The sequence below is a fragment of the Panthera uncia genome (genome assembly GCF_023721935.1).
Source record: "Panthera uncia isolate 11264 chromosome D3 unlocalized genomic scaffold, Puncia_PCG_1.0 HiC_scaffold_8, whole genome shotgun sequence".
Lineage (NCBI taxonomy): Eukaryota > Metazoa > Chordata > Mammalia > Carnivora > Felidae > Panthera > Panthera uncia.
This window is the reverse complement of record NW_026057586.1, coordinates 17,043,025-17,068,947: the sequence shown is the minus strand read 5'-3', so window position 1 is coordinate 17,068,947 and position 25,923 is coordinate 17,043,025. Positions and strand designations below refer to the sequence as shown.

Here is a 25,923-nt window from a genome sequence, read left to right as displayed (position 1 = left end):
GTCAAGCTCCCTCCTGGAAGAAAAAGTCCGCTCAAGACAGGGGCTGAATCCAGCAGGGTAGGAAAATTCTCCACTGCTAACCTCATCATATTTACATCTCTATCTTCCATAGGACATGGCGTGACAGGCGGAAATGTCAGCCCCACTGCATTTCTCTGGCGCCTGAGCACCCCCGGCAGGCCTCAAGGCCGCGTGGGCCTGTGCTCATCAGACGTGATGGAAAGCCAAACCCGTCCTCCTGCTGGAGGGAGGCCTCCTGCCTCAGACAAACCAGGAAGGTCATGGGCAGGGGCAGCCTCCCTGTTGAAGCACATCCCTGGAAACACATCATGGCCACCCGTCTCAGGCCACCCGGAGGCTTTTAAACACTCAGAGAACATCTAGTCTCTGCAGGGAAAAATCACTAACTCACCCTGGGACCTCCCAGAAAATTCGATTGTCGCTTCTTAAGCGTTGTCTGGCGGCCAAGTGTGTAATGCTGGGTACGAAGCGAGCCCTTTTATCATGGTTCCCATGCTCTGGAATGGGAAAGACTGAGTGTGGACGAAGAAGCAGGACTTCGGGCAGCCCAGCAGGGTCTGTCCTCTCCAGTAGCCCCTGAGGGCCCAGACCTCTTCCCGGAAATCTGGCACCTTCCTTTCCTCTATGTCCCTCTTTCTTTCTTTCTTTCTTTTTTTATAAAATTTTTTTTTTAACGTTTATTTATTTTTGAGACAGAGAGAGACAGAGCATGAATGGGGGAGGGTCAGAGAAAGAGGGAGACACAGAATCTGAAACAGGCTCCAGGCTCTGAGCCGTCAGCACAGAGCCCGACGCGGGGCTCGAACCCACGGACCGCAAGATCATGACCTGAGCCGAAGTCGGCCGCTTAAACGACTGAGCCACCCAGGCGCCCCTGTCCCTCTTTCTTTAGAGTCTTCACGGAAAGCCAGAGTAGGGCAGCAGGGACCGCTGGATGTCACAAGAGCCGCCGTGGGCAATGGTGAGGCTTTACAGGGAAGGTTGCTCTGCTCAGTCGAGGAACCCCGGTCTTTCTCCGCCCCCGGCTCCCCAAAAGCCCTAGCTCAAGTGCATTCTCGTGGAGTCCTCCCTGCTCCCGCCCTCACCGCGAGGAGAAACACCTCCAACCACTTCCCTCCATCTTTAGGAGAACGACATCCACTTCTCAGAATTCAGGGTGTGCCTCACCTCTCCGCACAGACTGTGATCTCTCCCAGGATACTGATTCCCGACATACCTGTCCAGGGGAGGCTTTTCAATAAAGGCCAAGGAAACAGGTGGATAGAAGCCCCGTCCCCAGAGCTACTTCACCTTGGCCCAAGGGGGCCTCCAGATCACATTTCGGGACTTCCCTTTCTCTCTTGGTCCAATTTTGGACAATCAACTTGGCACGTCACACAATAATGAACTCCCATCCCTCGCCTATCACAGCTGTAGACCTTTTCTGGCTACCTAGCATCCACAGAATTAAAAATCTTTCCCCTTTCTCAACGTGGTGATGGTCTCAGTCAGGGATGCTGGGCTTCGGCCATGACTTCTGGTTCTCTCAAACTCACAGCCATCGCTGATGCCTTAAAAGGAAACAAGGCCACATCCTTTGTGTTCCGAGATCAATTAAGCCGGAGAGTTTCAAAGGACACCAAGCTCTCTTTCCGACACCAAGCAATGGGGTGTCCAGGTTCTCCTGCTTGTGGTCCGCCTTCCATGCCACACGAGCCACGAGGAGTAGAGGGGACCGTGAATCTGAAATACCCTGGCATCTCTCCAGCATTATCCCCACTGCACTCACTGCCATTGATCTTGTTAGACAGATGCACAAGGCTGGACAGTATCTCCCCCAAATGGCACGTCCTTCCTAGAACCTCAGAATATGGCGCTTGGGTGGCTCAGTCGATTAAGCATCTGGCTTCAGCTCAGGTCGTGATCTCACAGTTTGTGAGTTCGAGCCCCTGAGTCGGGCTCTCTGCTGTCTGCACAGAGCCCGCTTCAGATCCTCTGTCTCCCTCTCTCTCTGCCCCCTCCCCCACCTCAAAAATAAATAAGCCCTAAAAAAAAAAAAATAGGGTTAGTATAGATGTCATTAAGATGAGGTCACACGGGAGTAGGGTGGGCCCTTAACCCAGTATCATGGGCGTCTATGTAAGAAGGGGAGAGCAGATACAGACGCGCAGGGAGAAGACCGTGCGATGACAGAGGCAGAGACTGGAGAGGCACGTCCACAAGGCTGGGAATGCGAAGGGTTGACCGCCACCTCAGGAAGCCAGGAGAGAGGCGTGGGGTGCATCCTCCCTCACAACCTCCAGAAGGAACCCACTCTTCTGACACTGGGATTGGACTCCTGGCGACCAGAACGCGAGAGAATAAATATCTGTTGTTCTGAGCCACCCAGCTTCTGGTCATTTGTTACGGTGGCCCTGGGAATCCAATGCAACGGGATAAAGCACCTCATAGAACTTCACACGCTTCCATTGCTAGAAAGCTTAGCTCTGTGCAGTTTTACTCACTGGGTCTTTTTATCCGTAACCTCAAATTAGTGTAATTTTCCAGCCCATCACTTTAAGTTAATCTGCCCGTCCTCCCTCACTGCCTCCAGAAGAAGAACCATAAATTCCTTCCACTGAACAGCACTCAGTGGGGCCTTTTCTTAAATAACTTCCCCTCGGATGGGGGTGGTGCATATAAATTACCCAGGAATCTTGTTAAAATGCCGGTGTGGGGGACACCTGGGTGGCTCAGTGGGTTGAGCATCCGACTTCGGCCCGGGTCATGATCTCACAGCTGGCGAGTTCCAGCCCCGCATCAGGCTCTGGGCCGACAGCTCAGAACCTGGAGCCTGCTTCGGATTCTGTGTCTCCCTCTCTCTCTCTGCCCCTCCCTGGCTGGTACTGTCTCTCTCTCTCTCTCTCAAAAATAAATAAACATCAAAAAAAAATTTTTTTTTAAATGCCAGTTTGGGCTCAGAAGGTCTGGGATGGGTCTGAGCTCCTGCACTTCTAATGAATTCTGAGGGGCTGCTGATGCCACTGGTCCAGGAATCCCAAGGAGTAAGGAGACAAACTAAAGCATGAAGACCTCAAGTCCACCACCCCTTTGGACCTTGGAGACACCTTTTAATTAATTAATTAATTTTTTAAGAGTTTTTTTTTTTATTTTTTATTTTAGAGCGACGTGTGGGAGGGGAAGAGGGGCAAAGGGAGAGACAGAGATTCTTAAGCAGGCTCCACACTCAGGGCAGAGCTGGACGCAGGGCTCGATCCCATGACCCTAGGATCGTGACATGAACTGAAACCAAGAGTCGGACACTCAACTGACTGAGCCACCCAGGAGCCCCGGCGCCTTCATAGTTAAGTCGGGACACAGGTGTATCGTTTGTCCTTGAAACTTGGGTCATACAACATCCCAGAGCCTGCTTCTGGAGGGGCTAGGAAGCTCTCTATTTCTACAATCCTGCCCTGACTCGGCACGGATTTATTCAGTCCTCACTACGTGTTGCCAGCCAGGCCAGTCTGATTGCTTGCTGAGAAACTATTCCTGTCTTCTCTCATCGTGACAAGGGGCTCATGCAAAAATCGTCAACTGACGGCAGGGTCGGCTTCTCTCTCAGCTTATCACGGCTCCCCTGTGCCTCCTATTGCCTCCAAACACACGTGGAGAGGGGGAGCGGGTGGAGCCAAGTGGCAGAAACTTCCAGATCTGGCTGTGTTGAACAAATTAAGGTGGTTTTTTTTTTTTTGGTCTGGCTTAAGAAGGGATCCGTTAAAGAAAACTCGGTGGGACAAGGAAGAGCAATAGAATTGAATTGCCACTCGTTGGTGAGCTTTGCAGAAGCAAGGCAGAGACTCTTTACAACAGAAGTTTTAGTGTGATATCCTTTCTGAAGAAAATTTTAATTTATAGGGAATGACTACAAGGACACAGAATTCAGGCTGAAGACGGGGGTGAGGAATTGAAATAAACCTCTTGTTTCAGGGTGTGTGTGTGTGTGTGTGTGTGTATACAGCAAAGCCTGGGCTGGATTTATGAACAGGTGGAACAGATTGCCATCTACATGTAAAAGGAGGGGCCCTGGGAAGCCCCCCACTCTGGAACCATCTAATATTCCTGCACTCCCATCAACACCCTCCATTTCTTTATTTGTTCTTTTGTTTTTTCATTCAGGGGGATTAAAAAGGATTCAGCTTTTCCAGAAGCTGGCCCTCTTGTAGGGAAGACAGACCCATAAACAAATAATTACACTATGCCGTGATAAACAGCTCCAGGGACCTGAGAGATGGGGGTTTTCCCACTGCGTGGCGGGTCCTAAGAAGGATTCACACAGGAAGGACGGCTTGGGGTTTATCTGGCAGAGGGGAGAGCACGGGCAAAGGTGCTAAGGCAGAGGATGTCCTCAGCAAGGCAGGTGTTCTGAGGAGAGCTGAGGCCAGAGGACATTTCTGGAAGGCTCTGTGAGCCATGCTATGTGATTTTTTTCCCGTGGGTCGGCATTTCCCAAAATATGGAGCAGTAAGTCCCACAAGATGCTTTGAAATAGAAAATAATCCTGTGGCATAAGCGCTGTGATTAATATTGCATAATCTTTCTCCCTGCCCCCGCGGGCCTTCCAATCACACGTTGGCTCTTTAAACACCCCTATGAAGCCTCACACCAAAGAAACCTCCTACACTTATTCAACCCAGGGTTTCCCGAGATTATTTAACAGCACATAGATCCCTTTGAAAGTGCTTCTGTCAGAGTCACTGAGCTCTTTGGGGGGTAGGGACGCTGTAATGTAACCAAATCTGTGTTTTCTATACAAATTGCATTCTGAGGTTGCCTTGTACAAGCTGACCTTCCTCCCTTGCTCTTTGCACCCCACCCCCACAAACACCATGGAAACCCTGGTCTGGCCACCACTGCTACGGCTCTAGCCTTCCTGTGGCTGTCCTTGCGCCCCGCCCGTGTCGGGCAGTTTCCCACGCCGCCCCCAGGGTAAGTCAGAGCCGCGGTCACAGGGCTGCTCAAGCGGTCCCACAACCCCGAGAACCCACCCCAGCTCCTCCCCTTGGCTCCCAGCCCCCACTGCTCCCCCCTGCCCACTCTCTGCCCTCACGCCTCCTCTCCGGCCCCTCCCTCAGCCCCCAGTTACAGCAGGGGGCTGCTACCATGGAAACAGGCCCTGGCACTTCTCTGACTTCTGCCCAGGCTGGAAAAAAAAAAGGGGAAACGTAAAGACAGGAGGACAAATGCAGCCCACGAGTCTGGTTCTCTGCTTCTGCTGGCAGGGGCATTCCAGAAGCCCTGCACGCTTGCACGGCTCCTGCTGTCTTGCTTCTGAAGGCATGCCCAAACCAGGAGGGGCTCTGGGCTGTGATCCCCGAGGAAGAGGGAGCAGGGCCGGGGCCCTGGGGAGGCGAGGGAGAACTGAGCCTCCGTGATGGTCCGTGCTCCATTCTGGAGACCATAAGTCTCGTCCCCGTGGGTGTGGAGGAAGCATGGAGTCCTCTCCTTAATATCTGAGACACAAACTGAAGTCGGGACACAGAGGCCAAGGAGGGGACACTGGAGGCAAGACAGCCATGAAATAGGCAGTCCGAGAGTCAGCCACCGTCCTCAGCCCCAGAGCTGGGATTCCCAACGCCCGCCCCCCATTTTAGCTGCGGAGTGGGGAGCCTCTTTAGGGCACGGGGCTGGGCAGTCAAGGCCAAAGGGGATCAGGGCTTCACCGTCAGATGCCTGGGGCAGGAGGAGGGGGGAGTGCCGGCCACACTGAGTGTGCTCAGGACCGGCCAGCGCTGACTGAGGGACCTTCTTTATGGGACAAGCCCCAAAATCCTATCAGTCCACAGTGAGCCCCTCGTTCTTTACTTCTCTCTGGGCTACACACACAGACACACACACACACACACCACTCCTTTTTCCAGCTACCTTCTAGAAGCCTTCCTGTCTTCTCTTCTATTAACACACTTGAGTCCGTGGCATCTCTGCACACCCCCCTCTTCGGTTCGGGCAACCTAGCTCCGCTGTGCTCTGCTGGGACCTTCCTGAGAGCGCTGGTGGCTCCTTTCCGGACAGTTCTGGGCTTCCTCCAGCCCTCTGGTGTCAGGCGCTCGTGAACCCTCTCGGCCCTCACTGCGTCCTCATCTTCCATTTCCCTCCTACCGTCTCCCAGGTTTGTCCTGCAGCCGCCGATCTCACATCCAGCAATCTCTCCAGATGGTCTTTTGGTTCAGATGTGCCTCTGAGGCTGGATGACAAAGGACGAGGAGCCTGGCTGTGGGTCCTCGGGTCCTGGGGGTGACTGGGCGGGGCGAGGGGGTGGGTAGTGCCGAGGCATGGGAAGAACCCCCCAACTCCAACCGTACTGTCATCTGAAAGACTTTGGGGCAAAGACCAGGAAGCTGCCACGCTATTCCCACTCCGTGGAACGGGTATGTCCTTGCTGACTCCTGGGTCCAGGAGACTCTGAACTCACACCGAGAACATTGCTAGTAGCAATGCCTTGCCAAAATCGTGGAAGGGAGGGGAAGGTAAATGTTCCCTTCGTGGGCCCCCAGACCTCCTTGATGGCCAAGACTGGCCAAACAAACCAGCCACTGGCCAACCGGCTCCACCGCGAGATGGCTTGATCAGATTGAGATGGGATGCAGACTGCCTTCCAGGGTAGATGACAAGGAGGGCAACGGGGGAAAGCGGACATTTAGGGGGCAAAGCGCCTTTCTCAGGTCCCTCAGACCTGAAAGGCTATCCTCTGAAGCCCGCCTTGGCCAGTCAGCTAGAACGTGTGGGTTCTACAGCCACAGCCCTGCTGTGAGAAGCACTCACATGATGTCGGGAAATTCTGTTCCCAAGTCCCTTGGTTTCCTCCCTTCCTGGCAGAGTCACGCGCCCGCCTGGAGAGTTAGCTAGCCCGCCTGGAGTCACCACACACACACACACACACACATACACCGTGCACATGTGTGCACACAAGCCTGCCGTAGAGCTGTGTATCTTCAATACAAATCCTATTGAATACAAATCCCAAATTTGCACTGCCCCTTTCTCTCCAGGTACAGTGGGGTCCCAGACTTGTGACGACCGCCCATGGGCACACGAGGCTCACGGTGGGCAGTGAGGGCAGAGCCTTTTTTTTTTTTTCTGGAACTCAGCCCAACTGAAGGTGGCAGTCCTTTTTTGTCTCTCCTCTTTTTCATGGCTTGTAGGATGAGAGCTGGACACAATGACATCAGTAGAACCTGCTTTCTCCAGGCAACTGTCCTTACCATGCTCCTTACCATGTCGTTTAGGTCCTTACTGCCCTTCCGCAGGGAGCAAGCCATTTGCCATTCTGTCCAGGGTCTCCGGAATTCGGTTTCCATGTCAGGGACACCGGACATCGCCACACATTTCAGGATAGCTAACTGGTTGGTGGTCCCCCTGGGGAGTGTCCTTTGTCCTTTGTGGCTACTCATATCAAACTGATTTTGGTTCAATGCTTACCAACTGGGAAGAAATCTGCTCAGGGTACTCTTTGTTTTACTTCAATCTGGCAACATAAAAATGAGTTTGGGGTTTTTTTTGAGCCTTCTATAAAGGGTTGAAAAACATATTGGCTCTGGCACCCTCTGGTGGCTAATCCCAATCACGCCATCTCCCCAGAAATTCATCAGCTGCTGGCTGGGGAGGTGGGTGTGTTTGCAGGACAGACTGTGACACGTGCAGGTCTGCTCCCCTGCGAGCGTTGGTTGGCACTGGTTTTGCTTTGGTTCCACTTCTGATTTCTCTAGTTACAGAATTAGGCATTGTCCTAATTTTCCCCTTCAAAGAACTCTACATGGCGAAGCAATTTCAAATCGGAAAAATGTTCAACTCTCCCGTCAGTATCCGGGGTCTGCCTAGAAAATGGCTTATTAGGCTGTGACCGTGCTGTTTGCCATGCTGTGTAACTTGAGGTTCTCGCACTCGCCACTGCTGAAAGATGACAGGCACTGAGGTACAGGTGATGTGTTTTCACACATGTTCCCGTCGCTGGCTCCCAGGAGAGATAGGACATACTTCTGCTTTAGGGGCCATACTACCAGGCAAAGCTGAATTAAAACAAGTAAGTCACGGGGCACCTGGGTAGCTCAGTCGGTCGAGCATCTGACTTTGGCTCAGGTCACGATCTTGCAGTTTTTGAGTTCGAGCCCCGCTTCGGGCTCTGTGCTGACGGCTCAGAGCCTAGAACCTGCCTCAGATTCTGTGCCTCCCTCGCTCTCTGCCCTTGCCTCACTCGTGCATACGGTGGAGACTGAGACATAAGGGACTATTTTCTTTAAATGCCACAATGGCTTCTCTTCCCGCAAAAGACCCTGACCACTGCTGGCCAGAAAAAGGCCCTAAATTTGGGAGATCTTCTCCTGTTCTAAACAATACAGTGTATTATTTATTATTTAAAAATAAAATTTTTTAAGTTTGTTTTTAGTAATCTCTACTCCCAGCCTGGGGCTCGAACTCACGACCCTGAGATCAAGACTCACAGGCTCTTCCAACTGGGCCAGCCAGGTGCCCCTGTTCATTATTATTAATTAGTTGTAAAGTAAGTCAGATTGGCCTCAGCAGTCCTCCCACCCATGCCTTGTGTTCTTCCTCACGTGATTAAAGACCGTGTATAAGGCCGCCTACAAGGAACACCGCTTCTTAAGACCGTGCCCATTCCCCAGGCTCTTCTCTTTCCAGCATGGACGAACTAAGCCCGTGGGGGCGCTTGCTGTGAATCAAGAAAAGCATGTCATCGGCCACCGTTCGTCCCTCCTGCTCTCTGGAGGCCCGCTGCCCTCTGCAATGCTCCCCAACTTTCTCCTCCCTGCTTGCTACTGTTTCCCACCTGGAGCCTTCTCAGCCTGTCTTCGAGCTGCCTCAGAATCAGAACCCTTTCCAAGTCTCCCCGCTTTGGGCTCCATTTGGCAGCCCGGGCTTCCACCGGCTTCCACTGGAGCGTTTCTTCAATTGAATCTCGGCTCCAAATGTTGAGGGCCTGCCCCTCTTCCTCGGGGCGCCTTACTTCACACAGTGCTATGCTCCTCACTTGGGAAGTAAGGAGGCGGGATGTGGCTGTCGGTTCTCAATCCAGAGCACAGGGGTTCCGAGGGGCCTCCAAAGAGAACTCCCAACCACTCCTTACACTCCGAGGGTCCCCCTTTGATCAGTTTTTTAAACCGGGCTTCTAAGAAACGTTTCTTGTGGGGGGGGGGAAATTGCAAACTTAGGAAAAGTTTACAGAAAAGTTTCAGAAAAACAACGGACAAGATGATCTAATATCCCTTCTAAAGCTCTCAGAATTCCCTTCTCTCGCACCTCCTCCTCTGTGACCACTCCTTGGGAGGGAAGGCCGTAAGTGATACTTTATAGACATTTTGCGCTGGGCTCCAGCCATCAGCTCCGGTAATGGGTCTTGGGCAGCTGTCCCGGGCCAGATAAGTCACATTAGAGAACAAAACCAAGGGACTGGATTTCTTTTTAAATTAGGAGAAAAACGTGCAATGAGTTCCCGGAGACTGTTAAGACGCTTTTAAAAGATGTCTTAAATAATCACGCTCTTAAGCTTGTCTTAGTTTTTGAAACTTCTGCTTTGTTTTGGTACAAAGTTGTTCTAAAGAATGGTATGATGTCAGTGTCAGCATTGGTGTTGGTGTCAGGCTGAGGCAAGAGGGGGAAAGGACACCAATGTTTATCACCAATGTTTATCGCCTGCATACGAGCTTCAGGGCCTGGATGTCGATTAACGGCGGGGGGGGGGGGGTGGGGGGGGGGGGGGGAATCCTCAAGACACCCTGTGTCCCCATCCTGTAGATCAGTGCTTCCAGAATTTAAAGTCACGTGACCACATAGCTGGTAAGATGAGAACTCAGCATTCAAACCAGGTGAGCATGATGCTGAGTTTACAGTGTCCCCCAAAGAACATAGGGTCTGCCCTACTTAGGAAGTGCTTCTGAGGTCCAGAGAAATCCCTTTACAAATAGCATGCTATAATTTCTTTTCTTTTTAAAAACATTTTTTTTTATATTTTATTTATTTTTGAGAGACAGAGAGATAGCGTGAGTGGGGGAGGGGCAAAGAGACAGGGAGACACAGACTCCAAGGCTCCAGGCTCTGAGCTGTCAGCTCTCAGCTGTCAGCACAGAGCCCGACGTGGGGCTCAATCCCACAAACCGCAAGATCATGACCTGAGCCGAAACCGGACGCCCAACCCACTGAGCCACCCAGGCACCCGTAATTTATTTTCTAAATGGGGAAATTTGTCCAGGAGAAAATGACTAACTAGATGGATGCTAGGATAGCCAGCATAAAAACTGCACTGTCCCAGGCAAACCAGGATGTAGGTCCCCCATCCCAAGGGCCAGACAAATGCCTATAATACAAGAAGCACTGGGAGAGTCAGAAGCAAATGGCATGAGCAAGATTTGAACCCAAGTCTCTCTCTAAAACCCCTGTTCCCACCACCTCTTCTACTGAGGTCTCATACCTGCCCTATATTAGCACCGGGGCAGGGGCTAGACAAATAGGGCAGCCCCCTCCCCGACCCCGAGCCTACTGAAGCTTTTCAAACCAGCCAATTCCCAGCTTGCCTTCCCTGCCTCGCCCTTTCCTTCCCTGGAAAACCAGCTAAAAGCCGTGGCTCATGTTTTCCCCACACTCCTCCTGCCTCCTGGCTGACCGTGGTGCCTCCCTGTGTGGACCCCAGGGCCTGGCCCTCTTGGGGACCGTGGGCAACAAACCTTTTCAGTGGCCATCGTTTTCTTTTTCAATCTAGAAAAGGACTGGCGTCACCATACCTGAACAGTAACAAAACCCAAGGCATGCGTCCCTTCTAAAGCCACTTGCCGTCTATTCCCTCCTCGTAACAGTCTCCGCGCATGGGAACAGCAGGGGCGGGCCAAAACCGTGGTAGCTCCAACCCAGAACTTTATTTTCACCAAGAACCACAAAGAGCCTGCTTTCTCCTCAATGGCGGTCGCGCAAAGCAGAGAGAAGGCACAGTGGTTCCAGAGATGACCCGGGAAAATGCTGCAGGGCCGACCAGGCATATCCCACACCGGACAGAGCAACACCCCACACTAAACTGGGAAAACAAAGCCATCACCACAACCAAAGTAACTCATCACTGCTCTCCCCCAGCCACGTGCTCCTGAAACCACCACCAGGAAAGCGTGGGAGTCGCCTGAAGGGCTTTTGTGAATAAGAGAGAACGGAAATACATTAAAAATGTGCCAATGGAGGGGCGCCTGGGTGGCGCAGTCGGTTAAGCGTCCGGCTTCAGCCAGGTCACGATCTCGCGGTCCGTGAGTTCGAGCCCCGCGTCAGGCTCTGGGCTGATGGCTCGGAGCCTGGAGCCTGTTTCCGATTCTGTGTCTCCCTCTCTCTCTGCCCCTCCCCCATTCATGCTCTGTCTCTCTCTGTCCCAAAAATAAATAAAAAACGTTGAAAAAAAAAAATTAAAAAAAAAAAATGTGCCAATGGAATTCACTGTGTTCAAGTACAAAAAAAAAAAAAATTTAAGAGGCTTCTAATAGTGAAGCTATCAAAGGTAGAAAAATGGAATATTCATAATTGAAAGAAATCCCAATAATGCTGGCATGGTCCCCCCCACCCCCCACCCACCCCCGCCGGGGCGGTCCTGTTAGTAATTAATCTTGAAGTGCGTTTCCAGAGTTCTTGTTTGTTTCAAAGTTAGGAAACAAATGTGTTTCCCTGCGAGAACAAAGTCCATAAATATTTTATGTAAGTGACAGAAGTGAATTGAATTCATCCCGAGAACATCTATCATCCACAGTTAGGACAAGAAACCTACCTGCCCACATAGCTTCCCAGTATGTGTGCCCGGCAGGTGTTTGGAACCCCGGGGTGGAAGGAAACGTGCTTGGTTTTTTTTTCTACTCACCCTTTTGCCAGTGTTGCTATGCCAACGTCAGTTAACTTCATTCCCACACCTGTAGGAAGAGAGAGCGGAGATGGGATTTGTGTTTCACGGGGGTCCTCAGAAAGGACCGGCCACCTCTTCCGGGGCTAGGGGTAGTGACAGCCTCACGGTCAAGTTCTTTCCTACGTAACACACTTTTCCTCCTCATTTCCATCAGCAGAGGCCACTTTCTGCCGAGGCTGACAGCCTTTCAGACACACGTCGGGCTTTGTGGGATGACAATGGAGGACAGCAGGTCTGTGACGGCAGCTGAGGGGAGTTGTGTCTCGTGGAAACCAATGGTGGGGTCTGCCGCCCCAGGCCACCTGAGCCCTTTGTGGCTGGGGGAGTGATGTCCTCTGTCCACACCCGGCCCGCGCCCTCTGCTAGAGGAGGGAGGCCGGTAGCGCTCTGAGGGACTCTTGGACTTGTCACTTGTCCCAGGAGCTCTCTGCCCAGAAATGCTCAGGTCGGGGCTGCGGTCCGCTCCACTTCTAAACCGAAAGTGGAAGCCCGTGCGCAATGGCAGGTGGCGTGGGCATGGGCCGGGGGGGGGGGGGGGGGGTGAGGTCGGCAGTGAGAAAGTTCAAGGTGGCATCTGTTCAGTTCAAAGCCCAGCTCCAGATATGGGATTTCCCATCTCCATGAAGATGGTCTCCCCGTTGAGGACAGATTTTCTGGGTTGGCTTTAGGCCTGGGGGAAACACTCCCGAGCTACGTGGAGGCTTTTAACCACTGGTCTGGAGATGCTGACGCGTGTCACCCGTGGCCCAACCCTTTGATGCTTCTCCTAACCTCTCTCCATTCACCCGTTGGCAGGGCCGGCTACCAAAGCCAAACGACCAGAACAGCGGCCGGAGCCTTCCGCTCTGGTTCAGCAAAGAGCCACACTATCCCTGCTGGAATCCAAGCACACGGAAGTGGAGAAGAGGCACGCTCTGGGACAAATCTCCCCAGACAAGAGGCAGTGGGGTGAGCACGCCCGGCTCACTCTATGTCCTCAACCTCTCCCAGATCTGGAGGAAGATGCCCCTTTCCGGTGCCCGGAGTGTGGGTGGCCTCTGGCCTTTCCCGACTCTCCCTGCCACACCAGGAACCAATTCAGCCACTGTCTCTCTAGGCTGATGGCTACGGGCACTTGGTCCGATTTAGCGGACCTCTTCCTCACGCTCACTCACGCAATCTAGTCACAGGCCTTCTATGGCAGGGCCTGGGGTCCACGGTGCCACCAACCAGTCTGTCTGGCTTGCCTCCTCCTCTCTTGCCCCTAACTCTTATCCTATCCAGGCCTGTGAGTGCTGTATCCCCCACGGCCAGCAGATGCCCTGCCCACTGAGAGGCCCGGCCACACGGAAACCAGTCTGGGCTGTGGCCAAAGGAACAGGCAACCATCTTCTCCGAAGCCAACCCTGAGGTTAGACGTGATGGCAACCTAGCTCCGTGGGTCTCGACTCCCCGAAGCGCCCTTTTCTGGGGCCCGGGAAAGGAAACCTGATGGGTTAATGCTCTGACGCAGTAGCATGTGCCCGGAGCGTGGCAGAAATCCAGGCCATGCTGCTATTCAGGCCGGTTAGGCAGACAGACGCAACGCGCTTTTCTGCAGCGCACCTGTGAGCTGAATCAGACACGGCACTTTGGGAGAGCCAGCGGGCAAGTTCAAAGGCTCTTTCGCAGCCGGCGACTACTTCACCTCATTCTTTCAAAGCTGCGAGCAGCTAGAACGTATGCAGAAATGCTGCACATCGCCTTTATTACAGGGACTGTGCTTTTTAATAAATAAATAAATAAATAAATAAAGACACCAAATTGTAAAAACCCTCTTTGGATATCTTGTTTTTGGGGAAAGCCGTATTTAAAAATCACAGCTCCGCGCTGTACCGAGGGCCAATTTTAAGAAGTTATTTGGCACAAGGGTCCTTGAACTTGGGCATTGCCTTTCCTGCCTCTCACGATCACCAGCGGTCACTTACAGTTTAGAAAACCAGAATGTAATTTTGAAAAGGAAACCTCTCTCTCTCTCTCGGTTTAATAATGTGCTAACCCATATGTCTCCAGGAAAATAATTTGAAGTCCAGTTGGGGATAGCGGTCATCTGCAGGTTGTTTCCGGTGGAAGGAAGGAAGTAGGCGGCATCAGAAATTTGTTCTCCAGAACGTGAGTCCTTGGGTCTTTTGGGCGACAGCTTCCTAGGAACCTTAGTGGTTGGTCCCAGCAGCGGGCAGATCCCAAGACCAAATCACAGGTGGGGCTTTGACTCCCAAGCTGGCAGGACCCACGGCGATCCTGTCAACAAGCAAGCCCAACCAGGCAGGGGATAGCTTTTAAGAGTCCAAGAAGGTGGGGTGCCTGGGTGGCTCAGTCGGTTAAGCATCTGACTTCGGCTCAGGTCACGACCTCGAGGTCCATGAGTTCGAGCCCCGTGTCGGGCTCTGTGCTGACAGCTTGGAGCCTGGAGCCTGTCTCAGATTCTGTGTCTCCCTCTCTCTGACCCTCCCCCATTCATGCTCTGTCTCTCTCTGTCTCAAAAATAAATAAACGTTAAAAAAAAAATTAAAAAAAAAAAAAAGAGTCCAAGAAGGTAATAGTTGAGTTCGGGTTTGCTTGGGGTTTTGTTTAGTTTTTCCATCCTAATTCCAGTGTCTCAGTAAAATTATAAAATGCACAGGTTATTTAGAAAATGGATGTGCTACCTTGTGCACAGCAATGATGACTAGAGAGAGATTTTCCTCAGAAGCAGAGAGTAAATAAACATTGTTATGATACACTGTGCCAACACATTAAACCGCACATGTCACTTACAGAGAGACGTAACGTTTCACTACACTTGTTTACAAGTGCCTGGAAGCGAAACTAGCTGTGCATGAAGCTCCAGGGTGTTGCTTTTCGCCAGAAGAACAATATTTATCGCGAAATTAACTCTGAAGGAGAAAAGATGGAGGGGCCATCAAGAATTGCACAGCCAGTGTCTAATGAGAATAGATAGCTGTGTATTAAGACCGTGTGTGTGTGTGTGTGTGTGTGTGTGTGCGTGTGGCAGTGAAGTCTCTTCAGAAAGTGAGCAGACATGACTGCCTTCAATATGCAGACTGGCCCCATCTGTGAGACTGTAGCATTGCATTTCCCAGCTGGTCTTCAAGAAGTTCCTCGCTGGAAGCTTTAACATCAGGAGACGCTTGCAAATCTCTTGCAAATTGGTAGATTTGTGGTTTAGTGGAAAGAGCTTGGGTTTTGGAGTCAGAAATCACAGGGGTGGAGTCGTGGACCCCTCTGCTTATTAGCGGAGTGACAGCAGGCAATTAAAGCACCGTCTCTGAGCCTCTGTTTTCTCATCTGCAAAATGGGATCATAATGTGCTTTGCAGGGTCATTATGAAGATGGCACAAAAGTCGTCGGAAAAAATGAAGACATACAAAAACTGGTGACCTCCAAACACGGTGCATAGCCTAGTTAATTCTATTGGGCCAGTGCGAGTCCCCTGGTTTTGACACTGAACGAGAGTCACGTAAGACGTTAACAGTAGGTGAAGCTGGGTGAAGGGCACACGGGGAGCTCTCTGAACATTTTTGCAACTTCTTGTGTCTCTGGTTATTTCAAAACAAAAAGTTAAAATAAATGGGGAGCACTTATGGTGCGGCAGTGCTGTGCCAAAAGTTTACTATTCTATTTAATGCTCACAACAACCCCACGTGTAAAGCACTGAGGCACAGAGGTAAGTAATCTGCCCAAGGCTAAGAGCTAGCGAGCTGGGGGCGGGCGGGGGGCGGAGGGGACAGAACCCAGACGCGGTCTCGCTCTTTAGCACCAGGATCTAGGTAGAGCTTGAGATCCTTGTGTGTGACCACGTCTGACCTACAGCGGGCATGCAATTATAGTTCGGATTTTTCTTCACGGCATGATTATTTGGAAAGGAAGAGGAAGAGGAAACCCCCTGTGGTAGAAGCCGTTCCTGCCCCACCCAGTGCCCTCACCCTGTTTCCGTGCACACTGGCTTCACCTCCACGGGCCACCAGCATTTCTTTGCCTGAGAACTTTCTCTGATCACGGGAGCCTGCTTCGCTCAGCCTGGCTTGTCCCCGTGCAGGTGGCAAGTGCAGAGGAATTAACACCCCCGCCAGGACTACCCTTCCACTGGTAGCTACAGGCAGTGGGTGTGCAAATACCCCCACTCCCTCGCTCCTTGGGTGCGACAGTTCCGAGAAGCGTGCTCTGCACAGGCTCCCAGCGTCTCCCCAGCAGGCATGAGCTTCAGCAACCCAAAGAGGGAACTGGTCGTATTCTAAGGGACCTTACTGGCCGCCTTCCCACGGCCTGTCACATTTCTGCACTCTCCTAGGTGTTCCCTGAGATCCTGTCCCAGATATTAGTATCTGGACATTTGTGGCAGTGAAGGATTCACCTTACCCAAATAAAGGTCCAATCCTTGCCCGACTCCTGAGAGGTAACTTCTAAAAACATGGCACCTCTCTTGGGGGACCCCAAACCGCAACTTGGCTCAGGGCCGTCTCTGTGGGTAACCTAATTATGATAACGCCACTGCATGCGACAAATGCACTCCCATCAGCTTGTATACAAATTCAAGGTGCCGTAAATGAGCTAGGGGAGCTTGAAATCTAAACCGAACTGTGAAAGACCCTCTCACCTACTACCCATGAATTATCAGGCACCTGGCTGGCTCAATCGGTTAGTGTCCAACTCTTGACTTCGGCTCAGGTCATGATCTCACAGTTCATGAGTTTGAGCCCCACAGGGGGCTCTGCGCTGACAGTGCGAAACCTGCTTGGGATTCTGTCTCCCTTCCTCTCTGCCCTCCCCCACTTGCTCTCTCTCTGTCTCAAAATTTAAAAAAAAAATTTTTTTAAGTTTTTAATTTAAAAAAATTAAAAAACAATTTAATGTGTCTTTTGGAACAGCCAGATTTTCATAAATACTTCTGAATTGCACCTGCTGAGGACATAACAATAAAGCCAATCTTTAGTTGCCTGTGGTAATAGGAAAGCATTATTGGCATGAATTAAAATGTACTTTTTTACTCCATTTGGCTGGTCATTTCAGATTCCTTTGACAGACCTTGTTTGTGTGTGTGTGTGTGTGTGTGTGTGTGTGTTTTAATGTCTATTTATTTTTGAGAGACAGAGCACAAGTGGGGAGAAGGGCAGAGAGAGGGAGACACAGGATCCAAAGCAGGTTCCAGGCTCTGAGCTGTCAGCATAGAGCCCAATGTGGGGCTTGAACTCACGGACCACGAGATCACGACCTGAGCTGAAGTCGGATGCTGAACCAACTGAGCCACCTAGGCACCCCTGTCAGACCTTGTTTCTGAGGAGATACTAGTAACACCCTCTGCTGGTAAAGACTCTTAAAGACATGCAGCAGACCTCCCCGCCTCCCCCTGGCCACATCCCCAGGAACATTCCAGGTCCACAGCATCCCTGGAGCCCGGGGCAGGCTGCTTTCCTCACCCTGCATGTCCGTGACCAGGAGGCAGCCGCTCGTTCTCTGGTACACCCAGTGCTGGAAGGTGCAACACTTCTGACCAGCCTCCGATTCTCTTCTCAAGAAGTTTATTTCCTTCCCGTCCCGGATGGAATACTTCACAAATTCTCCAATCAGCTCCTCCTCCACTGTGGCATAAGGGATGTTGTTCTCCGGTCGGTGGATAAGAAAAATAGGGATTATCCTGGAAGAAAAGACAGCATGGGCACACGTCACATTCGCAGGTGGTAACAGAGACCAGGGGGGTGTTCTGTCTTCACTTGGATTAGCAGGGAACCAATCCCTGGGTCCCCTTAGATGTAGGCTAACCCCTCACCGCAATGATTGTTCAACAGGTGAAAAGATGTATTTCTGGTTTTCATTTGTTCCTAGAGTTGGTCAGAAACTCCTCCTGGGGGGTGGAGTTTAGTCGCCCACGTACAAATGAATGTTTTCATTACAGTCATATCTCAGTGGCCCGCCAGCCATGTGTCCACCCATCATATCCTTTTCTTCCCTTCCTCCCTTCCATTCAGTCAGCAAATACTTATTCAGTGGTTTCCAGGTCAGTCTTCCAGATGCCGTTCCAGAAAACAGTGAAGAACACAGGGGCTCTGCTTTCAAGGATCTTACATTTAATTTTTTTTTTAACGTTTATTTATTATTGAGAGACAGAGAGACACAGAGCATGAGCAGGGGAGGGGCCGACAGGTGGAGAGACACAATCTGAAGCAGGCTCCAGGCTCCGAGGCATCAGTACAGAGCCCGACGCGGGGCTCGAACTCACAAACCTCGAGATCGCGACCTGAGCCGAAGTCCGACGCTCAACAGACTGAGCCACCCAGGCGCCCCGCAAGGATCTTACATTTAAACGAAAGAGGCGGGCAACAAATACGTACGTGTGCTACGTGAGAAAACAAAGCAGTGAAAAAGCGCTAGGGAGCTCAGGGGTCAGGGAAGGGCTGCTATTTGACTGAGGGAGATCAGAGAGGCCTTGCTAAGGAAGAACGTTTGAGCAGAGACCTGTAGGAAGGGAGCTAGGGAGCCATGAGGGCATCTATGGGAAGAGCATTCTAAGCAGAAGGAACAATAAAGGGAAAAGGCTGGGGCAGGAGCATTCTGGGTGTGTTCTAAGAACAGCAAGGGCCCAGTGTGTGGCTGCAGTAGAGTCAGCAAAGGGGAGATAGGAGTGGCTGCGTGAGGCCAGGGAGGGCACAGGAAGCCAGACCTTGTGGGGTCTGGAAGGCCATTTGAAAAACTCTCCCCTTTACATCCCTTTGGATGAGGAGCTACCGGACGGTTTTGGACAAAGGACTGCCGTTATCACACGTCTGTGTTGCGGACGACCCTGTGGAGACGGGACTGTGCAGGAGTAAGGACAGGAGCAGGGAGGCCGGTGAGGAGGCCGCCCGGTCGTGAAGGCAGCTCCAGTGCAGAAGTGATCAGATCCTGAATGTGGCTGTCAGCACAATCCGTTCGCGGTCACCCCACCCTCCCGCCACCACCATGACTATGTCAAACCTGCTCTTCTCGCCTCCGACTGCCCGCACCTCCTCCCCGACCTCACTTTCAGCTGATGACCTCGCTTCCTGTTTTACTGTGAAGGCTGCAACAGTAAGAAGAGAGCTTCTAAGAGCTGCGCGGTCCCGCCTCCTCGGTCTGTGCCCGTATATTCCCCTCCCCCCCCCCACTGTGGACGAAGCCTCCTGGCTCCCTCCCCCCCCACCCCAAAACCACTTCTTCCGCTGGTGCCCTGGATCTGCCCGACCCCTCTGGTGCCCCAGGATGTGGCTCTAGCAAGCATTCCCCACATTCCTGCATCCATTTTCCTCTGGGAAACCGACTCACTGCCAGTGGCATAGCCACATGCTGAAATAGCTCCGGGCAGCCCGTGGGGCCCGTAACCCACTCAACTTCTGACTCAGTTTACGTCAAAACCCAGGTCAGTTGCAGACTCACCGTCTGCCATCCCTCCCCTCCCTTTGTCTCTTGAACCCACTCAGAGATGCTCTCCCACTAAGGAAGCTTCGGTCAAGGGCACCAGCAGCCTGTGTTGCAGACTCTGTGTTGCAGAGTCTAACGGTCTCTTCTCGGCCCTCGTCTTACTTGCCCTCAGGAGCGCCTGACACGGCTGATCTCTCGGAGTCCCCTTCCCACTGCTTCCAGAAACTCCCTTCCTCTTGGTTTTCTTCCTGCTTCATTGTTTCCTCTTTCCCTGGCTCCTTCACTGGCTTCTCACTTCTCCCCAACCTCTGACACGCCCCGGGACGGCTCTCCTGTCTCTGCCCACACCGGCTAGTGACCTCCTGGCTTGAAATGCGGTCTGTCGACAATTTCCACCCTGAAATCTCCATCCAGACCTCTCCCCTCTCCCCCACTCACATTCCGGCCTCCTCCTCTCTGTCTCTGATCGATGTCTCCTAGGGATCTCAAATCTAACACAGCCCAAACTGAACCGCTCACATGTCCCCAAACTCCTAGCTCGGTGGCTGGCGACTTACCCTCCCTTTCCGTTCATCCGACAGCGTCTACTGAACAGCTTGTGCCAGAATCTCAAAAACCTCACCAGGAGAGCGAACATGAAAGAGACACGGTCCCTGCTTTGCAGGGACAACCGCTGGGAAGGGTGCACACTGGAGAAGCTTCCAGCTCCCTACTCTTAACTAAGGAAGATAGGCAGCAGGCTCTCCAGGAGCAGTGCAGCGGCACGCGAGTGGTAAAGACCGAGTAGAAATAAGCTGGTAGGAGGCGAAGCGGGGGAGCAAAGCGGGGGAGCATCGCCCCTAGCTTCGTGTCCCTCCTGCTCACTCAACGCACGCACACAAGCCAACCTGAGCCGCTCCCCCTGGCCCCCGCTTCCCCCCACCGTACCTGAACTGAAGCTTCCTGACGCTTCTCCCTGAGTTCCACCCCAGGGACGCACTGCCGGCCCCTGCCACCCCCCGAACACAGCTACTCTGCACCGAGCAGGATGTGAAGTCACAGCTGGCCATTCCCATTCATCACTGAGCAAGGAAGAAATCGCATCAGAGCTTGTGGAAGGATGTGCCTGAATCCGCCTCGGCTGCTACTCACTGCGGAGAGGCACAGGGTCCGCAAACCATTGCCTGCGGGCCAAATCCGGTCCGATGCCTGTTTACAGCCCACAAGCCAGGAATGGTTTTCACACACGAATATTTGGAACTGATGTGATCAGAGGGGAACACTAACTCTGAACCCCAAGGGTAAGCAAAGTTGCTTTAAAAAGTTAGCAAAATGGGGCGCCTGGGTGGCTCAGTCAGTTGAGCGACCAACTTTGGCTCAGGTCATGAGCTCGCAGTTCATGGGTTCGAGCCCCATGTCAGGCTCTGTGCTGACAGCTCAGAGCCTGGAGCCTGTTTCAGATTCTGTCTCCCTCTCTCTCTGCCCCTCCCCTGCTCACATTCTGTCTCTCAAAATAAATAAACATTAAAAAAATTAAAAAAAAAAGAATTCCATTCTTCTCATTAGTAAACTTATATACTAAAGAATTGAATTCAATTATTATTATATTTTGAAACTTATCAACCAAGATTTGTAGACACTGGTTTTCTTTCTTGTTATGCAAGTATCAACATAATAGCTTCTTTTTTTTAATTTTTTTAAAGTTTATTTACTTTTGGGAAAGAGAGACAGAGTGCGAATGGGAGGGGTGCAGACAGAGAGGGAGACACAGAATCCGAAGCAGCTCCAGGCTCTGAGTGGTCAGCACAGAGCCCGACGTGGGGCTCGAACTCACGAACTGCGAGATCATGACCTGAGCCGAAGTCAGACGCTTAACTGACTGAGCCACCCAGGCACCCCATAATGGCTTCTATTTTGCCTACTGACCCACAAAGCCTAAAAGAGTAATGATCTGGCCCTTTACAGAGAACATCTGCCAACACCAGGTCTCAAGTTTTGTCTTCTATTGGCTACTATCACCTTGACTCTTCATTTCCTCTCTCTGCCCCAAGGCTACAAACATGGTCACACCTCCTCATTTTAAAAACTACGATCCAATTTGACAATAAATTTCATATACTGAAAAAAAAACAATTTGACAATAAATTTCATATATTGGAAAACAAAAATAAAAAAACTACGATCGTCGATCATCGCCTTCCATTGATGGGTCTCTGCCCTCACATTTCATTCCCCTTCCCTGGTTTCCTTCGCTTCTGTCACCATTTGGACGAGTGAACTCCATTTGTAGCCATGGCCCTAATTCCAATGTACTCTTTGACCCAGTACCCCTCATTTTACAAAAATCCTGCTTGCTAAGGTCACTCATTCTGATGGCTTTTAGTTTTCTCAGTTAAAAAGCTTGGATTTATACTCAACCTCCTCTCTCTTCTTATTCCCTATATCAAGTTTGTTAATTGCACCTACTTACTGAATGAATATCCCAAGAGCCCTTTCTCTCCTCTCAAACTCCCCATGGCCAGCGGTCACGTTCTACCTCCACTGCCCCTTCCCTGGGCTGTAGCAACACCTCTCCGACTGGTCTCACCACATCCAGCCTCTGGACCTCCTCTTTCATGGACCTCTTCTTCTGGGGGCCAGCCCTGATGCCCCCACCATTGTTCTGTCCCCCATTTTCACCGCCACCCCCAGGTGGAAGCGTCTTGGTGGTCCCTGCACAGAGAAGCATCTTGAAGCTGAGAAGCATCTGAAATCTCCCACCTCGACACGTACACAATCACACTCAGGTGCTATCTCCTCTAAAATCTGCTTGCGTTCATCTTTTCTAACATGGTCTCAAGTGTAGAGGCCTTGAAGAAGGCAGTGTGTGTGTGTGTGTGTGTGTGTTTCCTGGTGTCGAATCCTCTGATCTTGATTCAATGAACATGGAATTGGGAGCAGAGGCCTCTGTGAGGACCCTTATCCTTCCGTATGTTTGTTATTATTCAGGCACCCACAAAATTCTTCCACTGTATGGAAGGGAAAGGTGTTTACGTATCAAAATGTCCTAATCTATCTTTAGGCCGGTGGCACATTTGTGGGGGCGCTGATGATGCTAATTAGCCCCTGCGCCCCTCACACGCACAGGCCCTTTCCAAGTCCCTTCGCCAATCTTTGTTATTCATAAGTTTGTGCTGTTTTCTTGAGAAAGCCCCCAAACCGTAGGGTCCAGCCACACAAAACCAGAGGGCTCTGTGCATTGTGGACAGCTCACCTGGTTGACCCTCTTCCTCCTGGAGAAGAATTCTAGGGTTAGGGACTATATAAAGGGGGCCGGAGAAGACAGAGAATGCACAAGTTCCTGTAACACAAAACTATAACTCACTCCAGATTGCTGCCTGAGTGGATTGAACAGAAAAGCAATTGTGTATTTTCTCTGCAGCATGTTCATTTTTCTTGAAGTTGCTGAGAAATGTTTGTGTTCTAAGTAAGTATGCTCTTGGCAAAGAGCAGAAAGCATTAGACTTCATATATACTATGCCCAACACCCCACCTCAGGGAGAGTATTTTCCCCCATTGTGAGTCCACAGGGTCAATGTAAGCAACGATTCCTTCCTTCTTTCCTCTCCCAGTTTCTACTGATACATAAATGACTGTTGTGTCTGAAATTTCCAACGTGTCCTGGCTCTTTCTCTTCCCACTTAAACATGATCTCGACCAGATAAACCCGCTAGTAACCAGAAGCTCCAGACACCCAAAAATCTGCATGACTCAGTCAATATTTAGCCAATGAGTGGATAAAAGTAATCACTGTAATCTGTCTCTGTAGGGTTCCAGGAAACGGGTACTGTGTTCCTACGCTCCTGATACCCAATTCATTCTTCGTAGACATGCCGCCATATTTTATTTTCATCATAGGGTAATTGTTTTGTGATATTCTTGTGTTCTCTTTTCTTTGCTTATTGTTTGCCATGAAGTAGATACTCTCTACTTTTTATTTAACGTGCTACATTTATCAAATTCATTTTCTATTTTCTATCGAATTATTTTCTATTTACTGTGATACATTTATCAAATCCATCCATCCATCCATCCATCCATCCGTTGATTTAAAGAATATTTATCAAGTATCTCTCTATAAGCCTCTGGCAACCTAGAGAGGAACAGGATAGCAGCCCAGTGTGGCCTCATGGCTTCCAGACAGAGAGACCAGGCAAAATGCTTGTCCCACTGGTCCTTCTCACCCTCTCATCCCTCCAAGTCCCCAAGAAACCAGGGTGATAATACAAGAGACAGTAAACACACTCACTCTGGCACTTCTCCAAAGCCTTCCAGAGGCTGTGCTTCGGCAGCATAGATCTTGGCATAGTATCTGGCAGTATTTTGGACATAGCATTCCTACATCGCCCAAACACAAGGGAAAGACAAGTGAGTAGAAGAAATTCAGAGTTGCCGGTAAAGCTAATCAGACTTCCCAGTAAGTCAAGCCAATGGATTCCCCAACCCACCCCCTGGTTGCAGGCACAGAAGCAACAATTATTGCAGACTCGAGTCGTCCACTTGCAGAGAACTCTGAGACTCGAAGGAACTATCCAGGTAAAGCTCAAGTGGTCTCTAGGACCAGGCGTCCTGAACTATCAAATTTCTAGAATGCACATGGCTGAAATTCATCCTGGGCTAAGGGGACTGGCCCCATGGCAGGATGTTGGACACAGCTCGGGGTATGCTGAGCTCTCCCATCTGAAGCTCTTCTTCAAAGGTGTAATTAGAGTTGTGGGTAGCCAACACCTTGGGAACACTGTTGGCTTAGGAAAGGGCAAACTGGATTCTGCTTTCTACTCAGTGGGGTCTTTCAAGAGGGAGTGTGGACGCTAGGGGCTTTCCCTGACTGGACCAGATGGTACTTGAGATGGAAAAAATATGTAGTGAAAGAAAAGAAAAAAGAAGGGTTGACTTGGAGGAGGAAGGAATACGATTGGCAAAACTCTGTACTCAAAAGAGGGGCTGCCTTCATGAGCCCCAAGTCCCACCAGACCTCACCACACCTAAGACAATCCTGGAGGGCTAGTGCTTGATGGCCCCTGAGAGATTCACTGAAGTATAACCTATTCATTTTATAGGTAATAATTTTAGAAGGGTGCCTAGCTTGCAAAAGAGCTAGACCCAGCTGTCCTGAAAGCTTGGCCACTGCTCTGGGTCAGGCTCTCGATACTCTTGGTGTCAAGAGTGAAATACTCAGGCCAAAGTGGGAGGCAGGGAGGGAAGCCCATGTTCTCTTCTTGTCTCAAGGTTCTGTGACTCAATAACACAGGGAGATGGGAGCTTAGCTAGAGCCTTGGATCAGTCTCCCTTTATAGCTTATAGGCTAACATTGACCCAAACTCAGGAAGGCAAGAAACAGGACACATGCTGCCCCCTCTGAATATAGCCAACCCCCTTCCATAAAGTAAACAAGAATCTAGAAACTATGCCCTTGGGGATGCTTGGGAATCCTGGCATCCCTGTAGCTTGGACCCCCCGCCTTCCACATCATCCTGTGTCTGAGTGGACTCAAGGACCTCATGGGGCTTCCTAGAAACAGAAATGATCCCAGCCCAGGTCAGAGCCGGTGAGGGGCCTCCAGACACAGGGTGAGTCCCATCTGGCTGGCATGAGGGCAAGAAATTACCCCGAGAACTCAGACATGGTTCCCAGCATTCGGGCTTGATCCAGGGGCTCCCTTACAGCCATACCCCAAAGGGAGAGAAACACCCTCTTGGAGACACTCCCAACAATTCTGAGTCTGACTTTCATCTCAGGCTCTCGTGGGTCCCCCCCTCACACCCCCACGTGACTCTGTAGGGCAGGTGGACCCACCTGGGCAGCGAGTTTGTAGTTCCTCTGGATGAGCTCATCGTTGTTTCTGGTCCCGTAGGCAACAGCGTTGTGCACCTTGAGCACGCAGGCGTGGCCGGGCTGGAAGACGGGCATGAGGCCCTGCATCACTTTGCTGCGGAAGGCTTTCCGGTGGACCCCTTCTCCAAAGTGCAGCTCCTCCGTGGCGATCTGACCTCGCAGGTGGTCCCCAAAGTAGCTGTCCCTGAGGAAGTCTTCTCTGAAGATGAGTTGGCTGAATTCAATCTCTTCACATCCTAAAACACACCTCACCTTTAGTTGGGCAGAATATCCCAGCCCCCATCCTGCTTCTTGGCTCATGGTTGTTCCCACACAGGGACGAGGACAAGGCTGGCCTGTAGAACCTGGAGGGGAGACCACACGGAACTCCCAACAGAGAGAGGCACAGCTCAAAGATGAGAAGGGGGGGGGGGGACGAGTCCTCCAGGAGGCAGGAAGATCGGTATGAGTCTCCAGTGGACCTCACTGGAGAGGGGAGAAAACTGGTGAGGGCCAAACTGGGGAGACCAGGAAAAGAAGTTTAGACAGATCTGGAAAATACAGACAGGACCATGAAAGGTAACTAAAGGCAAGCTGAAGTGTGGAGCGGGGAGGAGGAACCAACGATTAGACGTGACAGATCAGTTTCTCAGCCCTTTTTCTCATGACTGCCCCCTGAAAGGAGTCGTTTCAGACTTTTTTTTAATTGATCCCCCTCCCCATAAATTTCAATCCCACAGAGGTCCTGTATATCCGTTTATGTGTGTATATCTGTGCTT

General features: G+C 51.2%; 1 protein-coding gene across 2 annotated transcripts in view; it reads right to left on the bottom strand.

The window, feature by feature from the left end:
- The window catches only part of ALPK2 (alpha kinase 2), a 103,393-nt gene that overhangs the window by 5,016 nt on the left and 72,454 nt on the right, over positions 1-25,923 (bottom strand). For both annotated transcript variants that reach the window (XM_049620267.1, XM_049620266.1), the window contains 4 exons: positions 25,127-25,401; positions 23,580-23,668; positions 17,356-17,573; positions 11,879-11,927 (listed from right to left, as the gene is read on the bottom strand). In XM_049620267.1, the coding sequence (XP_049476224.1) occupies positions 11,879-11,927; positions 17,356-17,573; positions 23,580-23,668; positions 25,127-25,401 (631 nt within the window). The remainder of the gene's footprint in view (positions 1-11,878; positions 11,928-17,355; positions 17,574-23,579; positions 23,669-25,126; positions 25,402-25,923) is intronic.